The sequence below is a fragment of the Pungitius pungitius genome, chromosome 21, assembly GCF_949316345.1.
Source record: "Pungitius pungitius chromosome 21, fPunPun2.1, whole genome shotgun sequence".
Lineage (NCBI taxonomy): Eukaryota > Metazoa > Chordata > Actinopteri > Perciformes > Gasterosteidae > Pungitius > Pungitius pungitius.
In genome coordinates this window covers 16325519-16348341 of record NC_084920.1, presented here as the reverse complement: position 1 = coordinate 16348341, position 22823 = coordinate 16325519, and the positions used below count along the sequence as shown (strand labels likewise).

Sequence of the window (22823 nt, the reverse complement as noted above, 5' to 3'; positions counted from 1 at the left end):
TTTGAGCTCAGGTTTTTATCTCCGACAATCAGTTCCAAAACTTCTGCTTCATTTCAAATCAAAGCGACTAACAGCTGCCTCAAAGAAGCATTGAGGAGCCATGTGTCGCTTTTACACGTTTAATGGTAAAGGACCGCACAAAACATGTGGTTTTATTTCTTCACATGGAGAATGATTCACAGGAGACCTGCAAAAAGGCCTCTTCTTCGCTCACAATGATCCTCATTGTCGAGGCTTCCTCTCCTCCCACAAACACACAATGCAGTGATGCGCCTCATTTTGAGTCTTTAACCTTTAGTAACAATTCTCACGAGCCACTAAGTGAGAGAAACACGAGGGCCCTGAAAGGAATACGTGCTTGTAGGTTGGGTTTGTGTCGTATTTGGTGTACTTTGTAGAAAGGGTTTACTGTTTATTAACTCAAATCCCAATACCAGGAAACAGGCCAGTTCCTCCTCCTTCTTTCCAGTCTCTATGCTAAGCTAAGCTAAGCTAAGCTAAGCAGCTGCTATGGAATCAATCTTCACGTCCAAGTCTCGGAGTAAGCGTCGGTCATTAAGTCTTCCTTCTTACATCTTTCCTCTACTGAATCTGTGCTTCAGTGCAACCTGTCAATCATCCTGTTTCCTCTGCAGGAGATACGAGGGGCCTCCTGAGCTTCTTCTCCTCTCTTCATTGATCGAAAGCTGCTGACGACCAACAGCTGCTAGCGTTCCAACATTAGGTTTTGGTTTTTGTCAGGAATTCATTTAAAAGTTGAGTTTGTGTTGGAATTACAAACTTGATGTAGACATGAACGCTGTATAGAACGGTCATGTTTGTTTTAGCTTTAATATTATTTTAAGTTATCACTCCAATTCAATCTAAGACATCAGGAAAACAGCGAGTTTCTTCCCAAAGAGCAGCAGCGTTTCTATGAAGACTTAAAGTTGATTCTGCTGCAAAATGCACATTAACCAAATAATGTCACCACCCTCGGACCTTAAATGAAGAGGAAAAATGGGATTTGCACAGAAACGACACCAGAGCCCAGTTTAAATTTGTTTGTTTATTTGGAACCTTTCTCTAAATCACGTCGGTCATTTTTCCATTTCACAAAATATTTACAAAAAAAGATAATTTTTTTTATGTTGATGTTGTTTCTCTTCATGTCGACTGTTGGAACGGATCCTTTTTAGGACGATGACAAAGTCTTGTTCTTTTAGAAAAAGTAGATGAAAAAAATCCTCCCGACCTTCTTTTCTTCCATACACTCATTTTTAAAACGGCATACATTTTTACACCCATTGTTCTTCTCTTGAGTGCTATAAAAAAACTCTTCCTTGCATGATTTCAGCTGCAAACAGGAAGCTAAGAGCTTGTGTGCTTATTGAGAGGAAGTGACATCTTTGCCCTGCAGGAAGTACAATTACAGCATCATCAGATCCTCCAGATGCTTGATTGGTTTGGTTTGTCCTCTAGGATTAAAGTCTCTCTCTAGACAAGCAGGAGACCTACAGGTGTCCCAAAGTACTAAATGCAAACAGTCTTTGTCAGAAGATCGGATGTCCTGTGGGAAGCCTGATAGCAGGAGGAGCCTACTAGGAACAAGGGCCCAATCCTCTGAACTCTGTGGGCCAGGGCGAACCGGCACCTTCAGATGCAGCTCCAGTGTTCCTTAGTGGGACAGCATCTGCAGTCCAGGCATAACAAGGCGCCCACAAGTGCATTGTGGGAGTTCCGTGGAAGAGCATTTTGTGTTCAAGCCGTGCGATCCGTCCCTGAACTCAGCAAAGAAGGGAAGCGGTGCCATGACGATGGAAACCAGAGACAAATGTCCCTCTTTAAAAAGGATCTATCAAAGTGAGCTGGGCAGAAATAATGATGCTAATAATAATAACATAAGGCAATTGATCTCAGTACAACTAGAGGGGGGGTTATGAGGGAAACATGGAGGCGCTAAACACTGCACGCTTTCATCTGGGTTTCCTTTAGCGTCAGTGAGCAGCCTCCAATAAAAGTTCATCTTCTGCTCTATAAATAAAAAATGCTGCATGTTGTGTGGGAGTGAAACACTGAGCTGGGATGTGCCAGAGTGAGCGTGTTGCTCTTTACCGTTAATACACCACATGGAACAAAATGAAGAAACAAAGAAGAAAAACGAGATCAACCCTGCCTCCGAAAGTGTGTGTACATGTTCTAGATCAGTGTGTGTGTGTGTGTGTGTGTTTACGTCTCAATATCTTATGGTGTGTATCCTAGAACCCTTTAGCAGTAACGGTGTGCTATTTGTCTCTGTCCCAGTGAGGCTCCACTGGGTTAACTGGTGACATAGTGCTTTGTGGAGGGCTGCCCATACAGCCCGTAGAAATCAGCATGTCTGTGCGTCTGCGAGGCGTCGATCCAGTCCCTCACTGCCAAGCCCTGCATGGACGGCCCCCCGGAGGCCAGGCCGGGGGGAGGGGGGTAGTCCTGGGTGCTGACCCAGGGGAAGGAGCCCGAGCGCGGGTAGGGGGGGTGCCCGCGGTGCCCCGACACCGAGGGCACCCCGGAGCAGTAGCAGTTATCCATGGTGCACACCAGGATCTTACGCCCGCCGTACTGAGGCAGCACGGCCTGCTGGGAGGAGTGGGAGGAGCTGCTGCCCCCGGGGGGGAAGTGGGAGGAGCCGAACACGGAGGCCGAATGGTGGCTGGTCAGGGAGCCGCCGGCGCTTCCTGTCCCGCCGCTCTCGCTCATGTGCGGCGGGCCGCAGGGGCCGAGAGGCTGCTGATTGGTGGACTGACCTTCTCCGGAGGCCGGGCCGGAGCCCAGGTAGGGCTGTTTGGCTGACGAGGAGGAGGAGGAGGAGGAAGAGGAGTCCTTGAAGCCCGATGTGGCCATCTTTCCGACGCTCCCATTTCCCTCTGGGAAGGCCGTGGAATGTTTCCGTTTCTCTGCTCCAGAAGCAGCGCTCTGACCGCTGGGATGCGCAGGAACAGACTGCAGGAAGGTGGAGGGAGGGGTGAGGGGGGCTGAGAGAAGAGACAAGACGTGAAAAACAAACACAAACACCTCCTGGTCCTTGATTCAAGGCGTTTGGGGAGATCCGTACCTTCTAGCATTCTCTTCAAGCTCTTCTCTCTCTTTGAGATTTCAGAGAGGAATAGTTTGGAGTTGAGATTCCCCACTTTGTACGGCGGGAGGCTGCTGCCCACACAGGTCTGAGACCTGCCAACAAACAAGCGCCATGCAGTCCAACATCAGCTTGGACCCACTGGCAAAAGAACACTAAAAAGGAAGAGTCCATTGAGAGAGGCCTCACCTGTCAGTGAGGATCTTAACAGGCTTGGTGTTCTTCATGAAGCTCAGTTCCTCCGCCTTGCTGAAGGCCGTGTGGATGGAGCTCAGCAGCTTCTGGGCCTCGTGGCGCTGCTCGCCCAGCGCTAAAACCTGGGCCGCGTTCTCCTGGCAGAACCGAGCCTGAGCCCGGTCCAGAGCCTCCAGTGTCCTGCCGAGATCCTCCTCCAGGAGCTGGTGCATCCGCTGGTACTGCAGACGCACCTCCTCCTTGAGCTCACACACCCGGTCCTGTACACACACACACACACACACACACCTGCTGTCTCTCTGCATCACGAGGCGCTGAAGATGTCTGCAGTTGGGTTGAAACGTACCTCCACCACACACTTGTCAGAGTCGAGTTTGCACAGCTGCTCCTCGATCTCCTGCACTCGTTCCTCCACGCGCTCCTGCTGCCTCAACAGGCTTTGCTGTGAGGAGAGAGAGAGCCGTCAGCTTTTGGGAGGTTGGGACCTCAGCGAGCATCTCCTCCCCTCCTCATTGACCCGGTTCATTTAGTCCCAACACACGTGTGGGAGGGTGCGCCGTCATGGCAACCGACAGCTATTCTGTGTTTGTTCTGGAGAGCGAGGACTAGAGGTCTGCAGAAAAGGTGTGGGTCATCTCAGACCAGAACCAGGAGGCCTCTCCGGGTCCCCTTTAGGTCCAAATAAATGAAATAACGTAGTGAATGGCTCCGTATGACAGAACCAACGATCTGCTGATCGCTGTGTTGTTAATATTTAATGAGTTATATGAACCATCAACATTTAATGGTTAATGTTTAAGTACCAAAATGATGTAGATTCAAATGAAGAGTTCAGCCTTTGTGAGAACACCAGTATTATATAAATATATATATATATATATATATATTAGTATTTAGTCACAAACCTGAGTCAGGCTGCAATTAATGTTTATTTTCATCATCAATTAATCGGTTTCACTTCTGGTTGAATAAAAAAATACAATCCTTATTTTTTAGTTTCTCAAATGTAAATTTGCTTCATCAAAAAATGCCATTGAAGATAAACAAAAGAAGCAAATCTTCACATTTGGGAAGCTGAAAACAGAAAATATTTGAATATTTGCTCAAAATTAACCCTGTAACTCTCGTCTTTTTATTTTTAATATGTATATAATCTGTGAATATCAATTACATATTACACACTGTAAATACAGTTTAGAGGGGGGGGGGGGGGTATTAGGAGCAGTAGGGTGCTCTTTGTTACCATATTTTCCATCAGAGAGGAGAGCAGGGCCAGAGGGCGTACTCACCTGGAGTGGAGGTGAATTTAGTTGGGGGGGGGGGGGGCGGCATGGTAGGGGGGCAGTCAATATGGACGACACAACCACGGCGGTGAACAGGCTTGATGGGGATGGAGATGGTGTTTTGACCTTCTGACCTCAAAGACTAGTAACATTAGTGGGGGGCCGCATTCCACCTGATGGAGCTCCTGGTGTTGTGGATGCTGTGTAACTGTGACACAATATTCACCTGAGCCATCACTAATGTCACCAATGTCACCTGCACTGTGATGTCAAAATGTCTGCTGTGAGGGTGTGAAGCTCTGAGAGTCGCCCCCCCCCCCCCCCCGAGCCCCAGGCACCCGATTAACTCCACATAAAGCTGAGTCATAGCGGCTCCGTAGCATGACACAGCCAACACCTAAAGAGAGGGGGGGGGGGGGGGGGGGGGGGATCTGACCTCTGGCCGAACCAAACCCTCCAGGAAGGAAGAGGTTTATAGTAAAGAACCAAGAACAGAACCAGGCAACGAATCGCTTTAACCCCCCTTTGCCCACAGCTCCCCCCCCCCCCCCCTCTCTCTCCCTCCCCCTCTCTGCTAGGATGCACCTGTGCTGGGGAGATAAGGCCCTCTGAGGGCCCCTCATTGTTCCACCCTCGGCTGCATTGTTTGTCATTCCAACAGACGGAGTCCATCACAACGGAAAAATGCACAAGATCAACAAAAAGATGAACAAAATGGGTTCCAGTTAAACACGATGGTACCTAAATCTCCCCTTAGTGGGCTTTTATTTGGCTCAATTCTAATAGAATAATACACTCTTTGTTCTGGGTACAAAATGAGCTCAGTGTGAAGCTTCCTTTTGGTACTTAATGATTAATTATACTTATTGCTTATTGATCAGCGGTGAAACAGGGACACAGCCGCTGGTTATCCATCACCAGACTGTCTATTGATCAGTAAAATGTCCATCTGAGTTTCCCACAGATGATCAAACACTAGCATCCTCTTCCATAAAGAGCCATCGATGCCATGTACGTACACGTGGATCTAACGTACCCTGATGTCGTTGCGCCTCAGCTCCACGTCGGTGACGGCGTGGCCGTGGCTCGGGTGGCAGCGGGCGAAGCAGCAGTACTGGCACACGGCCGTCTGCTCGGCCTCGCAGTGGTACAGCCGGTACTCGTCGTGCTGCAGGCAGGTCCAGGCCTTCACCGCCTCCGCCTCCACCAGCAGGTGGCCGAGGGCCGAGCAGGGCTGCTGCAGGTGGGTCTGGACGTGGGACTGGCAGCACGGGGCGTTGCAGCGCAGGCACACCTTCACGGCGGGGAGCGGGGGGCCTCGGCGGCACAGGATGCACTGCAGCGCCGGCGCGGCGGGCTTCTCCACGCTCAGGGCGTTGTACTTCTCCACGATGTTGGACAGCTTGTGGTTCTTCTCCAGGCTGGGCTTCTGGGCGTACGCGTGGTTGCACTCGGGGCAGCGGGCCAGCGAGGACTCCTTGGCCCAGGCCTCGCTGATGCAGCCCCGGCAGAAGTTGTGCTTGCAGGGCAGCTGGATGGGATCGGAGAAGACGTGCAGGCAGATGGGGCAGATGAGCTCCTCCTCGAAACAGTTCCTCCACGTCTCCGCCATGTCAGAGGTCATCATGGTGCGAGCAGGCATACACCGTCGGGTTCCCCACGTCGACCGGACCTTCAGGCCCCTCGCAGCTCGCAGGACGCCCGGCTCCCAAAAAGCGGGTTTTGATGGCAACAATTGTTTTGTTTTTTAAACCCAAATGACGTCCTCTGAAAGATCGGTTTGGATATTTTAACCTTTGTGACCAGACTAAGACGAGACCACCTGACAGGGAACACAATATTGCTTATTGCTGCAGCATGAAGGCAAATTCCAGAATATTTGAGCAGAGAAGGCGTCGGCAAAGATGACAACACAGTGGTGATTTCAACACACACACAGCTGACGACAGATTACAGTAAACCGAGCTCTGAATCTCACACACACACAGACACACACAGGGCCTCCTGGATGTCCACAGGCCTACAGGAAGCTAAAAGCCTGCAGTAAACAATGAGATGCAGGCAAGGCACAGAGAAGTTAAGCATCTACACGATGACCTTTATGATCACGAGGTGAATCCATCTCGGAGGAGAAAGACACCTGATCCTTTTCTCTGCTTTACCTCCAGAGCTTCCTTCACTCAGAGGATTATGACCACCGGGGCTGATCCAGCCCGGTCCACACCCCTGATTACTATTCACAAAGAGCCTCAAACAACAACAACAACCGGAGCCGGTTGGTACCTGAGCTCCAGGAGCCTGATTCCGTCACTAATCCCGACGCTTTTGTCCGCTGGAATCACGAATAAAGAATCCGAGGAGCCTCCAGCTTGGATCCCACTGCACGTCCGGACCGGGGCCGAACCCGTCCGCTCCACTACCGCCTGTTTAGAAGCGCGTTATTTACCGTGAAAGCGGCTCCAGTGGCGGAGGATCCGTGCATATCTGAACACAAGGCCTCGGCGGGGGCTTTTCCTCCCCCCCCCTTTACCGGGGTTTGTGTCGACACAACAAAGGCTTTATAATCTCATTAAAACATAGAGAAGCACCGTCGCGTCGGAGCCCGTTTGCTGCATAGCTAATCGGTGTAATGGTCGGGTCGCGATCCTGCGCACAGCACAAAGGCTTTTAAGGATCCGCAGGAATGTTTGGGTCTCTGCCCCCCCCCCCACATCGATCAAACGTCTCCTCAGACAACGATTAGAAGGACTCCGTCCAGCTGGGGTCCACTTCGGCCTCCACCTCGCTCCACTCAGCATTTAGCCGACAACATTATTTTCTACTTCCTTCTGTGGGTTAAATGACGTCAGACGTCACATATCGCGGAGACCTGAACCACAGCAGAGGAGCCGGGAAGGAGGCCGAGGGGGAGCCGGGAAGGAGGCCGAGGGGGAGCCGGGAAGGAGGCAGAGGGGGAGCCGGGAAGGAGGCCGAGGCTCCGCTACGCGCTCCGTTTATTCCAAACAGCCGCCATGTTTTTTATGTTTTAAGTAAAATACTAAAATCGAGTCCCTCCTGGTCTTAAAGGGGACGTCGCGTCTGTCCTCGTTACGGCGAGCTGTCATCAGCCATCTTGCGAATCCTCGTTTAAAAAAAGGACAAAAAGGAGAGAAACCGGGAGGCTTCCGCCGTAAAGAGGCCGTTTCACCGGAGCCGCTTCTCGGTGGCCGAGCTTCACGGGCGCGTTAACGGCAAAGTCCCGTCACTATTTGAGGGAGGGAAAAAAGGCTTTTTGCGGTAGTTTTTGTAGGTCCGAACCGTAGCGGCGTCGACGAGGCGGTTCGTTCGTGGCCTCCCCCGCTCGGTGAGTCCGGGGAGTCGGCTGCTTCTTTACAGCCCAACACGGTGGAGAGTAATAATCGGTGCCCCCCCTTCTTGTCTCTGTCGCTATCGCTATCGGTCAGGCATTAGAGAGAGAGGAGGAATGCAGGCGAGCTGGACCGGACTCACGGACCAGCGTCCACACATCCGGGGAGGCCAACCGCTTCCGTCGAAGCTTTTCAAAATAAAACCGCAGTTTATGATGGAACTTAAATATGTGAAACCTTAAACAACTATAGCAATACAATGCACAATACACACTAACGTGGAAGTAATGTTCCAGAAACATCACATATAAAAAAACGTAAAATTAAAGTATGTATTACTGCTGCCTTAGAGTTAAGGCTGGTGATTTAGGTTATGCACAACAACAATTTTACTTTCCAAGTTCTATTTCAGTATATATAAATATAAATATGTGAGGAATACCAGTTTGAGACATCTGGTTTAATATGTTCAAGGATTGTGGTCAATGAGAGCAAAATGTAGGAGGCTGGAATGTTTCTGCAGCATGGTGGGATCCCAGTTCTTCCAGGGCCAATTCAATTTTCAGCTGTTTATTAAGTCCATTACAAAATGTACACAGAAAATTATTTTCTGTGTGCAAAAGTATTTCTTTCTTTTGCGGAAAACAATGGTTTATTTATGTCTCAACACAAAGGGTTTGGATTAACGCTACAATATTTGAGCTTTATTCTGAAGCTGAACTACCAAGCTTCCGGTATGAATCAGGCAGCTTCTCGGCAACATCGGCCGTCCCCTCCCTCCTCCCGTATCAATGCCACCGTCACGTGACCTGTCACAGACCTGGCGTGTGTCACGTTTTAACCGGGAGGAGCTGTGGGACGAACCGGGGAGGAACGGAACCTTACTCAGGTTCACTGCGTGTGTTGGGGGCTCTGGATGCTCCCCATGCCGTTGCATCAGTATGTTTTTCAGCGAAATATATAAACACAATAATATAACACTTTATGGAGGGACCCTTGTTGGTCCCGCTCGGATAACATTATTTATTTTCACAGTTAAAGGAAGCCCCGCTTGCGCAGGGCATCAAAAAATTGAGTTATACTCTTATTGATCCTCTCCACGGAAATCTTTAGTAAAAGGCGAAAGATTTATGCGATCTGAAGAGAACCAAGAGTGATCTGACTGGAAAGCGATCACAAGGACGGAAGTCATTCCCAGTGAAACCACTTTGAGTGACGGTTTCACGCCGGTTTCACAAATCCAACATCGGAGGTCACATCATGTGCAAATAACGACACGCTGATACACAGCAGCACGATTTATTTCATTTAAAAAACAACACTATACACGTTAATTTAAGATTGGTTAGTGAGCCGCGCTCCGGCGCAATGCATGACGGGAGCCCGGTCGGTGACAAATTCAAGTCATTCCCTTCTGTCTATTATTTTCGTTGATTTAAAACAAAAACATGGCTTTAAAATGAAACATACCACCAAACGGGCATGTTAATTCCTTTAATCTTTCACAAGTTTCTATTTATAATTAATAGTTTTAGAAGGACCCGCCCCCTTCTCACACTGAGCTGGTATCCTTTAAGGAAAAATAAGGAGGGAAATGTTGAACCTATTTAAACATCTGAGTTGTAGTCGAGTCTCCTTACGAGAACGTGGAGTCATGCAGATCACGTGATGATTGTAACATATTAGCACAATTGTTTCGCTTTGTCTGAAGTTGTGACGCAATGCATGCTGGGAGTACAGCGCTTCACCCGCGGCTTCCAGTGTTCCTTTGACCCGTTTGCTTCTCTATGCGCGAACAACCCATTTAAACACGATGGATTAGTATTTGTACATGATCATTGCAAATACATCATTAGTATATGATCGCAGTGGAAGGAGTCCGATTCTACAGATTTACTGCAGGACAACGACTCCCTGTGGCTGAAGAGGAACTCTCCATTCCTCCTAAAATTCGCACTGAAAAATCTTATTATGACATGGAAAATGAAACCAGATATAATAAATATGTTTATTTGTGAGTCTAATGAGATGTGGGTTAGTTTCACGCAGAATATTATGAATGTACAAATAACACAAAGTGGAGCATCGGGGCTGTTTTTTATTGAACGCAGGCTCACTTGACCTCTCCTTGGTCACATGTCCATTCAGGGGCATCCTATTGGCTGCCGCTTAACACACAACACTGCATACATATGATGTATAGAAAAGTAAATACAACAGATTGTGACAATGGAGGGCAATATACTCTTATGTTAACAGATACAATTAAATGAAACACAATCAGACCCGAAGCCCATGGATGTGTGTGTGTGTAAACCGTTTAGTATGAACAAAACCAACATGGATATTTACATGACATTACATCACATGTCATTTTGCTGATGCTTTTATCCAAAGCGACTTGCAATAATATAGTTATAGTTATCAGCAATAAGCAGATATTTACAGTCATCCAATGTCATATAAGGAAATCTTTAAATCTAGCTCACTTCACTGAAGCCTCTTGTAGAGAAGGAAGCAGCAAAGAACAAGAAGAAAATATTCCATTTTATTAATATTAAATATACAAAACTACATTTCTTAAAGCTTAGTTTTAGACTATTCTTTATAAAACCTGCAAACCCCGAAGGCACCAGCTAACTGAAGATTGATGTTCTTGAACGTCGTCGTTTTGACTGAATAAGTCACTGATGGTGGGACCTGAGTCATTGTGGAAAACACAAGACACCAAGAGCAGCAGAAAACACGCTGCTGACGCACAACAACGGGGAGAACAGCATGTCTTTAAATATCCTAAACATTGTGAAGTCCCTTCAAAGTCCCACGCTGTACCTGAGGCCTTTATGAACACATGAACCCACTTCAAAACCAGCTGCGTTAACTGGCAGCTCAGCGTGTTCGGACATCTTTCGGAGTTCTCCTCGGTGCTTCACTGGGATTCGGAGTTCTCTGATACAGCTTCAGTATTTTGCTGTCGTGTAGTTTTTTCCACAGTCTCTTCTCCATGTGATAGTCGTGGTTGGCGTAAAAAATGACTTTGGTTTTAAGATCCCTCTGACAGTAGTAGTTAGAGTATTTTGCGTAGTCCTCTGTCATGAATCCATATGCACTAACCTGCCAAAGGCAGAAAAAAACACACACGATTGAGATTCACAGCCAATACAAATGTGTTTAAAGAAAAGTTTGACATGAACATGTTAATGCAATTTATAGAGGAACGTTGGATGAAGAGATGGATCAGTCTTTTAAAAACAGCCACCCTGTGGTTAGCTTAGCATAAAGGCCGTAAACAAAAGAAAACTCCACCTAGTCCTCCAATTAGCGCAGAAAAGCTCCTAAATGAACATGTTGTTTTTTAAAGATGTGTCTACAGGCTCAACGGCCTCACATTAACTTACAGTGTCACAGGTTTGCAGAGCGAGGAAGATGGTGAAGGCTCCATTGGTTGGTCTGACAATCGCCCAATGGGAAGAATTCAGATGAGGAGACAATAAGAACCTTTGGATGATGAAAAGTGTTAAATACACATTCTTAACAAAATCAAGACAAAGCCTCTAAATAGAACATTTCACATGTTATACTAGTTTAATGGTCTTTCCTCCTGTAAAGTGAAGCCCGTTGGGCTGCATCTGTGCATAAAGAGAGGTGCTGTCTTTGCTGTTTGGGTTTATTGAAAGAGGAGGGAACCTGTTTCGAACGTATCTGAGGAAATCCTGGTGCAGAACGTAGAAGCGGCTCTCGTTGTACTGTCCACCGTAGTATGTCCACGGCCTGTAGGGCGACACACAACATCACAACGCTTTCAATTCATCATTTTAATGCAAAATCCAATGATGAATGTATTAAACACACACAGGGACACTTCTATACAACATGCTACATGAAGAGTGGGGAGGAAACAATGTTCAGTGTTTCACGACACAGGGATTTTCTCATGGGCCTGATGTTAGCAACTACTCAGTCTAATGTTGCATTGTGTACGTTGAAAACAATACTATTTTTACTATTTTCACTAAAAAATGAAGTGATAAAAAATCACGCATTGGCTGCCCACCTTTTACACATGCAACAGGCAGCCCTCACTCAGGGGAGATATCCTGTGTCCACCTGTGTCCAATCACCTGCACCCCCCCTGTGTATTTAAGCCCTGGGGGTCTGGTGTGTGCATGTTGTCCCTTGACAAAATAGAAATATAAAGTGTTGATAGTCACCTGGCGTTTTTATGTGGCCCAGCGTTGATTCTTTCATGTTTGAAAAGACCCTCCATCCAATAGAAATCCCTCATGGCTTCAGGTATCATCACATATTTTATACCCTGCCAAAAGGACGAGGACGTCAGAGCAGAGTTCATAAGTATGAAGCAATATCAGGTGTTAGAATGGACTTTGACTACCTCATCCATAGGGGCGCTTGTGTATCCGTACTTCTGGAACAAATAGGGCGATGTAGTGATTGAATGGGCAGTGTGGACGTACACCGATGTCTTGTTTCCTACGTCTTCCTCAAAGCCTTTGATGACCGCACCGTTCATCCTGCCACACACACACAAAACCACAGTTTCTTTAGTTTAGAAATAAATTCATGTGAACAAATATGACCTGAATTAAGAATATTATTGATAAATATACTATACATTTTTTAAAAAGGGAATTATAAATGACATACAGTACATAACATTGCTGTGAATACAACATGTAAGTGCAAAGAAATGTAAGTGGTTGCATCTCAGTACATCTGTCTATGAGTGAGAAGGCCTCAGTGAAGGAGCGTTTCTTTGTTATCGTAGTGTCTCGTAGGTCCTGGCTCTCCAAGCAGCAAGGGACCAGTACCAGGACACTTATCACCGCAAAGCTTAAGCCCACAAGTTAGCGAAAATGACCGAAGAACAAACGAACCCCTGAGGAGACAGAAGACGAGCCCACAACTTTAAAAAAAGAAACCTTCAAAGAACAGACATGAGTCATAATTAAAATATGGGTCGATAGAGTTTGGTAATTCTTCAAGTTTTGAGAAGCACCTAGCTGCACAATAATGCCCTTTTCAGTTAATCTTGTGTTTCCTAAGGTAATCGTCTGCCTCTAAGTTTGATTACCAGCAGTCAGGTTTTGCAAAGAGAGAGAAGGATCCCTCTTCTTAACATTAAATATGAGGCTCGGGCCAGAAGTTAGAAAAACTTGGACTGGAAACTTTACAGTAATGGAGTTTCCTTGTTTGCACTCCATATACTGAGGGGTGTGCCAGCTTCTTTTGATGCTTCTGCAAACATCCTGGAGGTGGATCCTCGTTGATGAGCAGTGAACCGACTACACTGCTCTACTCAATGCTCGTCTTATAGTACAGAGCAGTACAATAGCTTTTGTCAAAAACAACTAACACGTAATCATAAAAGGTTTCAGAAACTGTTGACAGGTTCAACATTTGATTTGATTGCACAAAGCAATGGATCCCTGCCATGACTCAATACTGACTTGGTGTATTGTGAAGGGATTTGAGCTCCTGACATGAAAGGGTTTGATGTCTATTTGTCAAATAGATTCAGACCTCGTTTTAATTAAGCCTAAGAAACCAAATCAAAGGCTCTCTTACCGAAAAACGTAATCGTGAGCATCGATTTCTTTGCCCATTTTCGAGCCATAAAGGATTCCTGATGTTCCCACCACAGCACAGCGCACGCATCCCTCACTGCCCCCCCCTGCAAGGAGCAGCGGCTCTTTAGGCTTTGGAATCAACTTCAATGAAGGCATCACCTCTGCAAAGTAAGCACAAACCCATTTTAAATAAATATACAAAACAACAGGTTTATCGTCTGCAAACAGAAGCATGTTGATGGGGGGGGGGTTACTCGTTGCTGTCCAGCAGAAAGTTATTTTTATTCATCCAATAGTAAAGTTGAATATTTGAAAAGCCACCGTCCAGCAGCATCAAGGACGTTAGGGACGAGGAGACAAAGGATCATTGAGTACAGAGACAGATGTGCTTTTATCAGGAATCAGTAAATCAAACAAAGCCGTGAGACGGAGGAATGTTGTTGGACAAGATTTGAATTCCAGATGAATATTAGTGTTTATGAGTGTTTAGGAGGGTTCCTTGGTGTAACGACGGGGTCAACAGTTCTAGCTGCCATGACCACAACATCTAACCAGTTCTTCAGGAATCAGGAAACGTTTTCGCCCCTGGGTTAGACACACAAGGAATTCGACGGTTGGCGCGTGACAGAAGACAAGACGGCTGGTGAACAAGATTATTAGGCCTTCTGTTTTAGGTGGACATGGTTGAGGAGAGGCCATCATCTAACCCCCCTACATAGACACCTACTAACGTACCTTCATATCTGAACTGCATGAAACCAAAAGGGTTGTTGAAGTGCGACAGTCGGTTCCACTCGCTCATGTTCACTTTGTCCATAAACAAACGAATGTCAGGGAGGAAGTTCTTCTTGAAGTCTTTATCTTCAGAGTTCCGTAGAGACTGGGCACATGTCTGAGAATGTTAAATGAAATTATGAATTAAAAAAACCTGCAGTAAATATTATTAATCCCCTTTTCAGCTGTTACAGAAGAACCTTTCAAAAACAGGAAAACACACACAGCAAATACACAAAAGTCAACACAAAGCCGTGACCCATGTTTCTGTCGTTGCTTACTGTCGGCCTGCGTGAAGCATCCTGGTTATAAATGTCCTCAAAAGCAAAGCGTGGAAGCTTCTTGAAGGTCTTTCTGAGGAGGACCGGAGCAGGAGTCTCAGCTTCATCCACTCTCTCTGCGCTTCTTGTGCTTCCAGCTTGTTTTGTGGGATCCGTTAACGAAACATTGGAGGCAAGCGAGTTTTCTTTTTCCCACTCAGCTATTTCCTCGTGTCCTTCTGAGATTGTTTCTAAGAAAGGATTCCAACTAATGTGGAGATGTGAGAAAAGAACAACAGATGACGAAAAGTAAAGAAAAAGCACGACGCCAATTCAAGTTCATTCGTTTACTCCATCTGGAAAATACAACAATAAACTACTTAACCAGACAAAAACCCTCCTTTACCATCAGTCGGTATAAATACAACTTACCTGCTGCTGGATAAATTTGTCGATGACAGAACAAAAACTACAATGCAAGTTGAGATCAAAATCCCCACAAAAGCCCGGCGGTAGTTTCCCATTTCAAGCAGCACTGCAGAGTGCAACGTGCACACAATACGGACTGGTTTCTCTTTGCAGGAAGAAATTATCTCTCAAAAGTTCAAAAGGAACATTGGGCCGGGCTTCAACATCTTCAATGGGGAGGAAACCAATGGCCTCCTTCCCCCAGGGGGGCTGAACCACAACACACGCCGTGTTATTGGGTTAAATGCAATAAATCACACATCACAATAAATTACATGATTCAATATTGAATATTTAATTTTTATGTAAGATTTGAAAGTAAAATTATTATTATACACTAAGACAAACAATAATCTTTTATTTACATATGGGTGGATAGAAAACTGTCTTCATGGGTGATGATGGATTGAAACGCAAACACACACTTCAAACAAAGTACATCCTATTGGTTAAAGGATGGGGGTCAGATGGAGTAGAGTCTGAGCTGCTCCTCCATGTCTCCGTCAGACACCTCCCCAAACGTCTCCTGGTTCTCTTTCAGCAGCTGGAAGATGGCGGCCAGCTGTTCACGTTGCACCCTGAAAACACACACACATCAAAGTCTGCATTACATTGTGTACAAATGTACATTTAATTAGGAGCATTCATAAAAGCACAAAGAGCGTATTTCGGTGTCAATAGTAATTGTGGGAAATGACATCTTACAAATACTAATCCTGAAGTTTAACAATGGTAAACAAAACAAATATTTGTTAATGTTATAGTTAATATTTAGTTAGAATTACATCACTTTAGTCAGTGAGCTCTCACATAGAGACACGAGGGGCGACACATGTTGTAAAGTTGTTATATGACTACTTCCCCCTCATTTCTCCAACAATCATAAATAACCACACAATCTCAATATGTTTAATGATTACAAGCATCAACAACAAGCATCATTGTTCCCACTCAAAATGTGTGTGTACAGCACTAAGTAACTCATACCAACAGGAGGAATGATTTACTTTACCTTTTGTTTCTCATTTAAAACAAATGATACAACTCCCACACGGATATAACAAACCGTACCTTTAAGTTTATCACTAAAGTGACCATCATCATTCTCAGATTTCTCCTCTTTTGAGAAATAGCAGTTATGACAGTTTTCATTGTGAAGACAACAACATGTTCGAACCTGACTAATTCTGACTAATTTCCGGATTAATAAAATAATCTTTGATAGCATATAGTTAACCAAAAGCTAATGTGAGCTCTTCAAATGTCTTGTTTTGATTCCTAACCTAAACCCCCCCCCCAAAAAAATGTACTAATGAAGACGAGTAAGGAAACTGAAAGGAATGTATTGTCCATCAGTTTATCAATGAATCAACTAATTGTTGATGCTTTACACCAACAAAACCTCATCAGATCATGATCAGATTATAAAATAAATTGTTATAGATTTAACTATGTAACCAAGTATTTTGTAGTATTGGATTAGTCCTTAAGTGGCTCTTGTATAAATTAAAGGAGCGTCATTTATTTCCGTCTTAGTGCTGCTGCAACAAGATTTACTCTTTTTGATGTTTTTATTTTATATTCATTTGCATGGTTCCAAAAACTAAAAAAACGTACCACAGATAAACCGCAGGACATTTGAAGGCTCCACCTATAATATTACAAATTACCAATATGATCTACACTGTAATACAGTGACATGTGCAGAAAGAAGTCTGCAACATTTAAAGTTTATTTTCTATTTGCTTGTGTTGTTGAGCATAAAGAGAATAAATGAAATCAGTGCGTCTCAGAGTCCGCTGAGTGCTTGTGGCGCAGCGTCCTGAGAGGATTAACTCACGCCCCCCCCCCACAGGTGACCACTGGAGACACAATCAACGCGAGCTGAGCCAGCTGAGGACCTCGCATCTGCTGTGAAATGTCGGGGGGGGGGCAAAGAGCTGCTGAGGCCAACGTCCCTGAACTAAATGTCTTTAGAGGAGTTCTCGTGGGCCTAGAATCAACGAGTCGTTATACTTTACCACAGAAATGCTCCTTTTCAGGCCCACAGGCCGTTAAAGTCTGTGTTGGAGTGTGTCCTGCAATGATAAGAGCAGGGCATGCAGATACATTACACCAAGTAAGACGGCCCCCCCCCCCCCAGCAGCCAGCCGACGCTTCGAGGGGTTTCTCTGAATCTTGTGTCATCGATTCCTCTGCCTGACTAGGACAGAATCTGGCTTCACTCAGCCTGGGGGGGGGGGGGGGGGGGGGGGGTGAAGACGGCGTGGCAGGGACTCGACTTTCAGTAAAACTTTGGCAAAGAATCTTTTCAACAACAGACATGAGTATTTTAGGAGGACATAAAGCAGGAAGGTGGTCTCCACTGACCTGCGCTCCTCCTCCAGCTCGTCTTTGGACATCATCCTTTGCAGGTGGTGGGATCGGGCCTTTCCAGGGGCGTACCTCAAGGACTCGCTGGCATCGGAATCCAGTTTCTCTGATCAAACAGAACACGCTCTGATGAGAACTTGAAGCCGTAATAATAAGTGTTGGTATACGTCTTTTCAAAGTGGGTTAGAGTGCTCACCTTGTACCTCGGGGCTCTCTGTGGCTCCTTCAGTCTGAGGGTATGAGAAAGCACACCTTAGGAGCTGCTTATCAGAGAGCCCAATGAAGGACCTGCGGCCCGGCCCCGACAGCCAGTCGGCCTCTAAGCTTTTGTGGCTACATCCGAGCCGGGGGGCGCACGGCTTGGACGTGGAGGAGCACTCAACTGGTGTTGGTAGCTCTCCAGTGGGGGGGTGGGAGTGTGCCTCCTCCTGTCAGGGAGTTTAGGGGTCAGATCAGCAGCATGGAAGCATCACTCTTTGATGGGTTTCTCCTCCAGGAAGGAGCAGTACGCCTCTGTTTGTTGGTGACCTTGCAGGGACGAGCTACTTAGATCCAATCAAATGACCCGATGTGTTACCTGTATTCTCCACCTCACCTGGATGCTGATCTGGCCTACACTCCGGGTGCAAGGTGTCAGCTTATGGTTCACGTTTAGTTCCCTTAGGGGCTGATTTCACTTGTCTCCCCTTGTTTTAGCGGCTCTCCCAGCAAACATCCAGGTGCCCCCCCCAAGAGGCTAAATACAGCCCAGGGAGACTCCTCCTGCCAGAGGTCTGTTCATCACACTAAGAGGTCAATCTTAAAGACAGTTCTTGTTATTTGATGTAAATGGACATCAGAATTGTACTAGTTTCCCTCTTCTATTTGTTTTGTTGGATGCAAACCATCAAGTCAAAGAAGCACAGGTTACAGGATCCACGTCGTCTGCTCAAACACATTAAGCTCCTTAAGTTCTGAAGTGTTTACGTCTCACTGCAACCTGTACTATAACAGAAGAATATCACACTGTACTCTTACAAGAGGGGAGAAGCTGCTTTTCATTATTGAATAATCTGCTGATTATTTTCTGGATATTATCTTCAATGTTTTGTCTGAAGACGTCTTCTTTTGTTATGAACTGTTGACCTACAACATTAAAATGCATCACTAGTAGTACTACTCAAGGAAAATATACAACTATTACTTTAATTTTCTGTTAATACTTTTTACTGCAGGACTATTACTTCTAAATAAGTAATTTAATGTGATATTTCTACTTTCACTCACGCATCTGAATACTTATTCTGAACCTGCTTAATAACACTTTTATCTCTCTACATAAGGCGCTATTTACTAAATCATCACATTTAAGTTCACTGCTCATTCAGCTTTCTGCTTTGTAACTTCTCCCTTTTGCTTAAATGTTCTTCTCTGCTGGTTTATGATGTTGTTCCACCCTGACTGGAGGTCATCAGATTAAGAGATAATGACAGGAGAAACCAGCCCACTTACTGAAAGCACCGACTTCACCAGCTCCCAGTGGTCGTGGGAGCTGCCGCTGATCTCGCACCAGTCGTCCTGCACCTCCTTCTTCTCCTCCTCCTCCTTCTTCTTCTCCTTCACACCGTGCGGCGGGCTGCCGTTCCTCGTCGGTCCCGGTTCATCTGATCCTCCGGTCGCCCCGCCGTCCACCGCGTGTCCGAAATAACTCGCGAACTCGGCCGCCGGCGAAGAGCCGCCGAACAGCGACGTGGCGACGACCAGAGCCAGAAGCGTGAAGATCGCAGCCGCCAAAGCGAGCGTGAGGTCCATGACGGAGGAGCGCGGTGTGTGCGGCGTGTCGTGCCCGCTTCCTGCTCACTCACTGCCCCCCCTCAGCGGCTCGGAGTAATCCCCGGCAAACGAGCGGCGTTTACGGGATGGGGAGGCCGGCGTGACGTCACATCCGGCGGTGCAGGGTCACCGTTAATCCCATCAGGGGTTTAACGTCGACAAGGTGTGAAATAAAGCGTTTTCATCCCGTTGCTTCTTTAAGGTCATTTGGACACAAGATGTTTAATGTGACCATAGATATCAATGCTGATCACTTTAATATGTGGCTGCTTCATTTAGAAAAGTAATAAACAATCTATGAGGCATCCCACGTGTCATTTGAGATTACATTGTGTTAAAAAAATAATCAAAATCAAACACAAGGCCCTTCTTTTGTGTCAAATATCGCATTTTTAGGACACATTTTCTGGCAATGACACAAAAACAACAATGAACAACAAAAGAGGTTTATTAGGATTCACCTGAAACAACTACACAACATTAGAGAGGTTCACAGGGAATGAAATACATGAAGCAGGATGAACTGCCCTTTAGACCCTCCACTAGTCCCACTGGACCCAGCGAGCAGCGCCAGTTACAACAGTGGATGAACCACACAACGGACAGGAGGGAGAATACAGAGAAAAGGGAAAGAGGAGGGGGGGGCGGGGGGGTCATGAGACAGGAGAGGATGGATGATCTGCCACACCTGTGAGCTTACAAACCGGCATACGGCAGCGCAGGGTCGAGCCCCCGGAACAGTGCCGGGCACTCAGCACCGCAACACGCCACACCATGTCACCACCGCACTGCATCTTAACAGCTAACCAGCAATACTCAACTGCTACACAACTGCGCCTAGTGCACAAAAGATACACAAGAAAGAGGGTTAGAGTCATAGGAAAGCACCTGTAACCAGACAGAACACAGACGTGCTGGAGCAAAGCAACAATGTCCCGTTTTGCCTTTACAAGAAGACATAAGAGTGGTGTAACATCCAACATGAGAACCTGCAAGTAAAACTCTCTCATACACATCTACAAAGAGTGTTAAACAAGGGATTTTATTGAAAATAAGATGTTTAATCCAAATGCAAAAAAGAAGAAAAAAAAAGCTCAACTTTACAAACAATGATGTCCAAGTTACAGAATTTATTTGTGTGTGAATTGGGTCAAATTAAAACATTTTAGACCAAGCTCCAATAACCTTTCAGTCTGCCATCAGTGGTGATAGTAAAGTCCACTTGCTCAATGCGAGACCCGTCCAGATGTCCTCAGCAAAGGCTCAATCATCTGAGATCTGCAAGGAAAGACACGAGAGAGTTAAAGAGTGCAAAACAAAAATGAGTCCTACACTCCAGCAGCTGACTTGGAGGTTTAAAATACAGCTCTTTCCCCTGAAAAACCTAACATTTAATCAAACTGATTTTATTCCCCTGGGCATCCAGTTTCATGTCTAGTTAACATTTTAGTTTTCACATTTAGTTACAAACCTTTATCCCCCCCCCCACCCCCTTTCCCCCAAAACTAACTCCAACAAGACTCTTGCACTCGGGCGAATTTAAACCACAAACCTGGGTTCCCTTTGTGAGGTGGAGGAACCCACAGGCTCAGCGCCTGATCCCCCCGAACGTACCTCACCACCTCATACACCAACGGACAGCCCGAGCTGCCATTGACGACCTGCTCCATAGCAACCACCGTTGCCTCGGTGACCTGCTCCTTAGCAACTGCCATCGCTCTCAGCAACAGGCAGGTCACATGGGCGGGTCACACACTAACTGCTCTCAAACTGCCACACCCACATCTCCTCCTCCTCCCTTTGCAAACAGGACTCCGCAGCTTGGAGGAAAGAATTCCACATTTAGGTGAACGGTTTTTTTTGTAGTGCAGAACCCCACGTGCCATTTTTAAATATATATGAGGCAGATCACATCCAACAACATCTCCTGCGGTCTGTGTTTGCTTTAGATTTGTTGGACACACAAAGCAAACTAATGCAAATACAGAACGTGGACATCAGTCACAATCATTTCATATTTATTTTTTTAAATATTCAGGATTCTGCTGACATTGTTGCTTGTGTGCAAATGACTAACGTAGCAACCAGACTGTGACGAGAGAAAGCAAATTCAGATAAAAGATTTGAAGCAAAACAAAATCCCCCCCCATTCCCCCGAATACCTTCATGTTGTGTCCAGGTCCGGATTAATTCTCTGCTCCGTTGTCTTCTGGAGATTTCGGCCTGCTCTTGGATTTGGAGCGGGACCTTGATTTGGACCCTCTGTTGGAAGGCGGCGTTCGACTTCTGGAACGAGACCTGGATGGAGACTTTGTCTTGCTCCGTCTGGGGGTCCTGGACTTGGACTTGGACCTGGATCTGGAATCGGAGTGGGACCTGGATCGGCTGTAGTGGTGGCGGCTCCTGGAGCGGGACCGGCTTCTGCTCCTGGAGCGGCTGCGTCTGCGGCGGCGAGGGCTGGCTGAGCGGCTGCAGGAGGAGAGAAGCACTTTAAGGTTAACAGCAGGACCGTGAAGATGGAAACTGACGAGTCTAATCAAAAAGAACATTCATGTTTGTTAATGAGCATCCAAGTCATGAGGTGGACTCTGTGCCAATCAGCAGATCACTTCCTAACGACCGGATTATAATGGATGCAAACCTTTTTTAATGTAACATATGCATCATATTATTAACTATTATACTAGTGAATTATTTTATTTAAAATGATTTAAGTTCTCGTCATGATCTTAAAAATGACCTGTAAAACTAATTGATATTATAAAAAAGTTGTATTCATTATAACATTGCCCTCCGCTAGCGGCCCTACAGCCTCCTCCGTACCGGCGTGCCGGAGCCCCTCTGCGGCTGTACATGGAATCCGGGGGTCGCCCGTAGCGGGCCATCTGCACCCGGAGCTCGCGCCCATCGAGCAGCGCGCCGTCCATCGCGTCCATGGCGTCTTCGGCGTCGCGCTTGTCCAGGAACCGCACGAAGGCGAACCCGCGGCTCTCCTTGGTGTACCTGTCGCGGGGTATGTACACGTCTCCCACGCGGCCGTACTTCTCGAAAACCCGCCGCAGAGTCTCCGGCGAAGTTCGGTAAGTCAGGTTGTCCACTTTCAGGGAGGTCATCCCCTCGACGTCCGGCGGCGCTCTTCCGTAGCTCATGGTCTTCGTCTCCTAGCAACGCAGCAGGCCGCAGCACTCGGAACCCGTCCGTCCTTGCCGTAAGCTAAATGGTTGGCACTGGTTTATTAATCTCCCAATTGGTTTATATTTGGTTCAAATTCTGATTCTGCAAATTTCTTCCAGGTGTATGATTGTCGTCTCTACCGTGCAGCACTCACGTGAAATGGCGGCTGCGGAGCTTCCTTCCCTCTTTCTTTGCGCCCGCGTTGGCCTGCTCTGATTGGCTCCTCGACCACCTCCTTCCGTCACTTTGTTCGTAGCACCGCCCTCTGCCGGCGAGGGGTCGCTAGCAACCAACGGTACATTGTCCCATCTCATGTAACGTTAGTTTATTAAAACGTCCCACTTACGAATTTAAACAAACGTGTTATATCACTGTGGCAGTATGTCGCGTTGTTAGGCTAACGAGCTTGGTCCACTCGTTTTTCCACCAATGTCCATATGGTGGAAATATAATGG

General features: G+C 46.5%; 3 protein-coding genes and 1 non-coding gene across 9 annotated transcripts; all 4 read right to left on the bottom strand.

The window, feature by feature from the left end:
* Positions 1 to 1033: 1033 nt before the first annotated feature.
* Positions 1034 to 8096, bottom strand: trim8b (tripartite motif containing 8b). 2 transcript variants are annotated; one of them, XM_037464374.2, is made up of 6 exons: positions 6856 to 8096; positions 5609 to 6394; positions 3636 to 3731; positions 3284 to 3549; positions 3074 to 3189; positions 1034 to 2993 (listed from the first exon to the last, which is right to left on the bottom strand). In XM_037464374.2, the coding sequence occupies exons 2-6, from the start codon at positions 6212 to 6214 to the stop codon at positions 2299 to 2301; spliced, it is 1779 nt and encodes a 592-aa protein (XP_037320271.2). In that variant the 5' UTR covers positions 6215 to 6394; positions 6856 to 8096; the 3' UTR covers positions 1034 to 2298. The 2 variants fall into 2 exon arrangements, with proteins under 2 accessions (XP_037320271.2, XP_037320270.2); XM_037464373.2 differs by having other exon boundaries at positions 5609 to 8096.
* An 866-nt stretch (positions 8097 to 8962) lies between these two features.
* Positions 8963 to 9076, bottom strand: LOC119213442 (U5 spliceosomal RNA). Its single transcript, XR_005119897.2, has one exon. It is a non-coding gene; the product is annotated as a U5 spliceosomal RNA (small nuclear RNA).
* Positions 9077 to 10017: 941 nt separating this feature from the next.
* Positions 10018 to 15106, bottom strand: LOC119212481 (alpha-N-acetylgalactosaminide alpha-2,6-sialyltransferase 2-like). The gene is made up of 9 exons (XM_037462912.2): positions 14974 to 15106; positions 14563 to 14809; positions 14243 to 14399; positions 13506 to 13668; positions 12313 to 12451; positions 12131 to 12234; positions 11607 to 11690; positions 11318 to 11417; positions 10018 to 11033 (listed from the first exon to the last, which is right to left on the bottom strand). The coding sequence occupies exons 1-9, from the start codon at positions 15063 to 15065 to the stop codon at positions 10809 to 10811; spliced, it is 1311 nt and encodes a 436-aa protein (XP_037318809.2). The 5' UTR covers positions 15066 to 15106; the 3' UTR covers positions 10018 to 10808.
* Positions 15107 to 15373: 267 nt separating this feature from the next.
* On the bottom strand, positions 15374 to 22776 carry srsf2a (serine and arginine rich splicing factor 2a). 5 transcript variants are annotated; one of them, XM_037462915.2, is made up of 6 exons: positions 20809 to 21383; positions 20380 to 20472; positions 18874 to 20031; positions 17579 to 17810; positions 17380 to 17488; positions 15374 to 15587 (listed from the first exon to the last, which is right to left on the bottom strand). In XM_037462915.2, the coding sequence occupies exons 3-6, from the start codon at positions 19171 to 19173 to the stop codon at positions 15473 to 15475; spliced, it is 756 nt and encodes a 251-aa protein (XP_037318812.2). In that variant the 5' UTR covers positions 19174 to 20031; positions 20380 to 20472; positions 20809 to 21383; the 3' UTR covers positions 15374 to 15472. The 5 variants fall into 5 exon arrangements, 4 of the variants coding, with proteins under 4 accessions (XP_037318812.2, XP_062416191.1, XP_062416189.1 ...); XR_009942880.1 differs by lacking the exons at positions 15374 to 15587; positions 17380 to 17488; positions 17579 to 17810 and adding an exon at positions 22018 to 22646 and having other exon boundaries at positions 19627 to 20031; positions 21357 to 21663; XM_062560207.1 differs by lacking the exons at positions 15374 to 15587; positions 17380 to 17488; positions 17579 to 17810 and adding exons at positions 22018 to 22407; positions 22523 to 22776 and having other exon boundaries at positions 19627 to 21663.
* Positions 22777 to 22823: the final 47 nt, after the last annotated feature.

Coding starts and splice junctions, on each gene's coding strand:
- trim8b (XM_037464373.2), bottom strand. CDS start 6,214: ATGCCTGCTCGCACCATGATGACCTCTGACATGGCGGAGACGTGGAGG. Junction 3,190..3,283: donor GTTAAGATCCTCACTGACAG/GTGAGGCCTCTC, acceptor GTTTGTTGGCAG/GTCTCAGACCTGTGTGGGCA. Junction 2,994..3,073: donor CTTGAAGAGAATGCTAGAAG/GTACGGATCTCC, acceptor CTCTTCTCTCAG/CCCCCCTCACCCCTCCCTCC.
- LOC119212481 (XM_037462912.2), bottom strand. CDS start 15,065: ATGGGAAACTACCGCCGGGCTTTTGTGGGGATTTTGATCTCAACTTGC. Junction 13,669..14,242: donor CATGCAGTTCAGATATGAAG/GTACGTTAGTAG, acceptor CTTACTTTGCAG/AGGTGATGCCTTCATTGAAG. Junction 11,691..12,130: donor GGGCCACATAAAAACGCCAG/GTGACTATCAAC, acceptor GTCGCCCTACAG/GCCGTGGACATACTACGGTG.
- srsf2a (XM_037462915.2), bottom strand. CDS start 19,173: ATGGACCTCACGCTCGCTTTGGCGGCTGCGATCTTCACGCTTCTGGCT. Junction 17,811..18,873: donor TGGTGAAGTCGGTGCTTTCA/GTAAGTGGGCTG, acceptor ACTCCCTGACAG/GAGGAGGCACACTCCCACCC. Junction 17,489..17,578: donor AGAGAGCCCCGAGGTACAAG/GTGAGCACTCTA, acceptor CTGTTTGATCAG/AGAAACTGGATTCCGATGCC.